The sequence below is a fragment of the Rhincodon typus genome, chromosome 12 (genome assembly GCF_021869965.1).
Source record: "Rhincodon typus isolate 14 chromosome 12, sRhiTyp1.1, whole genome shotgun sequence".
Lineage (NCBI taxonomy): Eukaryota > Metazoa > Chordata > Chondrichthyes > Orectolobiformes > Rhincodontidae > Rhincodon > Rhincodon typus.
Genome location: NC_063343.1, coordinates 57,125,846 through 57,130,073, shown reverse-complemented (window position 1 = coordinate 57,130,073; position 4,228 = coordinate 57,125,846). Strand labels below are relative to the sequence as shown.

The window sequence follows — 4,228 nt, the reverse complement described above, 5'->3', positions numbered from 1 at the left end:
GAAATGGAGGCTGGTGCTTGACTGCAGGTTTTGAGAAATAATCAGTTTATGGGAAAGTCCCAGCAGTCCACAACAAACAATATTCTTTGTATTTGTTCATGAAATGTGGTCATCTCTAGCAATGCAAGCTCAAAATTTATTGCCATCACTAAATGCCCTTGAGATTGCAGTGGTGAGCTAACCTCTACAGATGCTGCAATGCATTTGATGTGATCGCACCTACATCGTTGTTAGGTAGCTCTTTCCAGGATTTTAACCCAATGATGGTGAAGGAATGATAATGTATTTCTACACCAGGATGGCATGTGACTTGGAGGGAAACTTGCAGATGGTAATATCCCTATGCACCTGTATCATTGTTCTTTGATTTGATAGAGGTTGCAGGTTTGGAGGATCTGTCAAAGTTTTAGCATGTTTTTGCAGTTTGGATGGTATGCAGTGTAGTCACGGTGAACTGGTGATGGAGAGAGTGAAAGATTAAGGTGGTGGATGAGGTGTCAATAAAGCAATCTGATTTCTTCTCGATTGTGTTGGAGTCCAAGATGGTGTCGGAGTAGGATGCTTCAGCTGGAGTTCATCTGCTCCGCCCATTCTTCTTCACTTTTTTTTTTCTGCTTTTGGTTTTTTTTGCTTCTTCTGTCCCAGGCTCCAGCCAACTCCAGGCCTTAGGGCAGACGTGACAAGGGCCCTCCCAGCCTGGTGTAGTGGCCTCCCAGCTTGGTGGAGTGGCCTCCTGGGTTGGCATGGCAGCCTCTCCCATGGAGGCCTCCTGGCGTGGTGTGGTGGTTCCCCAGCGTGGTGTGGTGGATCCCCGGCGTGGTAAGGTGGATCCCTGGCATGGTGTGGTGGTTCCCTGGCGTGGTGTGGCGGTTCCCCGGCATGGTGTGTGATTCCCTGGCATGGTGTGGTGGATCCCCAGTGTGGTGATTCCCTGGTGTGGTGTGGTGGTTCCCCGGCGTGGTGTGGTGGATCCCCTGCGTGGTGTGGCGGATCCCTGGCGTGGTGTGGTGGATCCCCAGTGTGGTGTGGCGGATCCCCGGCGTGGTGTGGTGGTTCCCTGGCGTGGTGTGGTGGATCTCTGACATGGTGTGGCGATTCGCCAGCGTGGTGTGGCAGTTCCCCTGCGCGGTGCCTTCTTGAACTAACATAGCCTCAGCATGGTCTCCTGGTCTTGTGGCAATACCAGAATGACCTCCCAGCCTCATGATTCTCAAAGTGAAGCCCAGTGCGGACTGGAGGCAGGATCCGGTGCCTACTGGAGGCTAGGTGCCAACGTGGTCTGGGTTGGAAGACTGCTGTTCTAAACCCTTACTTCTGCAATGCTGGACGTTTCAAATCTCTATTTTCTAAAATCTTCTTCTAACTGAAGAATCTGTACCTAGGTACCTTTTTATCTAAGATGGTGCTGTAAGTGGCAACGTAAACTTTTCACTACTCATTTGAGTACATGTGACAATAAAGCTAATTCAATTCAATTCAGTACAATTCAATTCAATAATTCAATTCAGCTTTCTGATGATGTGTTAATGATGCAATTGGTGGACATGCTTTGGGGAATCAAGAAAGCAGTTACTCACTTCTGAATATCCAGTCTCTGGTCTGTACATGGTGTTACAGTATTTATGTAGCTCGCACACTTAAAGTTCTGGCTAATTATGACCCAACATTTTCCATGATAGAAACTCAACAAGAGTAAATTTGTTGAATAACAAAGGGAATTGCATAGATTCTCTCTTGTTGGAGATGATTATAGGCATGGACTGCTTCAGTATTTGAAGAGTTGCTGAACATTGCACAGGCACACAAATTAGGACCTGGAATAAGCCAAACTTCCACTCAGGCAAACTTTACCCTTCAATGAGATCATGGCTGATTTAATACATTCCTGACCATTCTCAAAAACCACTTTACCTCTTCGTAATCAAGAAACTATCTACCTCTGCCTTAAAAATATTCAAAGATTCTGCTTCCACTGACTTTTGAGGAAGAGTGTTCCAAAGATTCATGATTCTTTGTGAAGAAACAAGAAATTTCCATATCTCTGTCTTAAATGTATGACCACATATTTATGTCAATATTTATCTCGTGAATTTCTAGTTTGACACCGAGTGTCACCATGTTATCAGATACTAAGTCATGTCTTAGAAAACATTATGTACTACCAACAACAGTACAACGACATTGCGTAGGAGGCATAGCATTTGAGATTAAATATGAAGTACACTATAAGCAATTGTTAAATAGAGAGAACGCCAAATAGTACATACTTCACAATCAAGAAATCTCTCTTAAGCAGTAAGGCATGTCTTAGACTCAATCTTGTACTATAAGTGCTTACTTTATTAAAGGATGTAGAATTTTCTGGGTGTGTAAAGACGTAAGGATTTAACATCATTCTTAAATGTAATTCTGAATACAGGATTCAGTTTCCCTAATCTTTTTAATAATTTATGGTGTTCCTTTTCAAAGGAAATCCTAATCTTTAGCCATATGACCTCTTCCACGTTCTGAACAAGATTGAAGGCAAGGCATGTCTTACTGTTTAAGAGAGAGATTTCTTGATTGTGAAGTATGTACTATTTGGTATTTCTACATTCGAGAATTGTTCATAGTATACCAGACCTTTAATCTTAAGTGCTATGCCTATCAGACCATATAGTTGTACAATTGTTAGCAGTACATGGTTTTACCTAAGCCATGGCTCAGTATCTGATAATATCATGACACTCAGTGTCAAACTAGAAATTCATGAGATGATCATTGATATAAATATTTGCCTGCCAAAATGTAAAGTCTGGGTTATTTGTCTCGCCTAAGAGCACATTAGTTTTTTTTTGTTTTGTTATTCTGATGAATTAATTTCTTTGTGGCAACAGCCATTTGATTTCTTAATTTCTGAAACTGTGACCCACTTCTAAAAATGTTCTGTAAGTCATCTATTGTGACAGTTAAAGCATTCACTTTTCATAACATGGTGCAGGTTTTTTTTTCTCAACAGTACTAACAAATACTTTAAGTACCTGATGTCTGTCCTACCTATTGTATTAAAACCAAAAGAACTGCGGATGCTGTAAATTAGGAACAAAAACAAAGTTGCTGGAAAAGCTCAGCAGGTCTGGCAGCATCTGTGAAGCAGAAAATAGAGTTAACGTTTCGGGTCGGGTCACCCTTCCTCAGAACTCTTTCCAATTGTTCAAATACTCCACATTACAATTGCCATCTCTTACTTTGGCTCCTAATTTCCTCAAACATCTCCTGTGTTTTTTGAGGAGATATTTCTTCTCTCAGAAGATTGTCAGTCTTTAGAGTTCTCTTCTACAAGGAGTTGTAATGTTCTTACTATGGTCTGGTTAAGAGGATCAGGCAGTAATACTTACTACAATCTTTTGGAAGTGATGATTCAGAGCTGTTTCCATTTGCTGAAATGGAAATAGGAATTTCTAGAAATGCTTGTATTTCCTTTAAGCTTTACAGGTCCGAGCATTTTATCAATAAGAACATACTGAGATTTTCAAATGGTGCAGAATATAATGATGTATGAACCTTTGAAAGAATGGAAGTGTGCAGCTAAACAAACCACAGTAACTGGTCACATCAGAAGGCTGTTTAAAAGTTTTTCTCCATGGACATAATTTAACAGTGTAGGGTGGATGAATGTCTATTCTAATGCTCCATAGGATCAGGTACAATGGCATTGAGAGTGATTCCTGAGTTATTGCACCGACTTTTTTCCCACCAGACCCAGACATCAACTGTTTATTTCTGCTCTATATTTTTATAGTGGGAGGGAGATATTGAAAGCTTGCGAGTTATTTGTCAGTTTCATGTCATCAAGATTTTCCCGAGCACTTTGCAGTCTTATGAAAGTATCCTTTGAAGGATTGTCTCTGTTGTTATGAACACAACTCTCTAGCAATGTGGGAACCACAAGTAATCTAGTTTTTGGGCTCATTTTAACATATCTCCGTCAATGTGTTTGAAAGGGAAGAGTCTCATTATATTCACGAGTCATCATAGTATCATAGAATCATAGAATCCCACAATGTGGAAACAGGCCCTTCGGTCCAACAAGTCCACACTGAACCTCAGAGCATCCCACCCAGACTCATCCCCCTATAACCCACCTAATCTACACATCCCTATGGGCAATTTAGCATGTCCAATCCACCTAACCTGCACATCTTTGGACTGTGGGAGGAAACCGGAGCATCCGGAGGAAACCCATGCG

At 41.5% G+C, this 4,228-nt stretch overlaps 1 protein-coding gene across 1 annotated transcript; it reads right to left on the bottom strand.

The window, feature by feature from the left end:
• Nucleotides 1–665: 665 nt before the first annotated feature.
• On the bottom strand, nucleotides 666–1,205 carry LOC125484506 (splicing factor 3A subunit 2-like). The gene has a single exon (XM_048603470.1). It carries the CDS (start codon nucleotides 1,203–1,205, stop codon nucleotides 666–668), a length of 540 nt encoding a protein of 179 aa, XP_048459427.1.
• Between the last annotated feature and the right edge of the window lie 3,023 nt (nucleotides 1,206–4,228).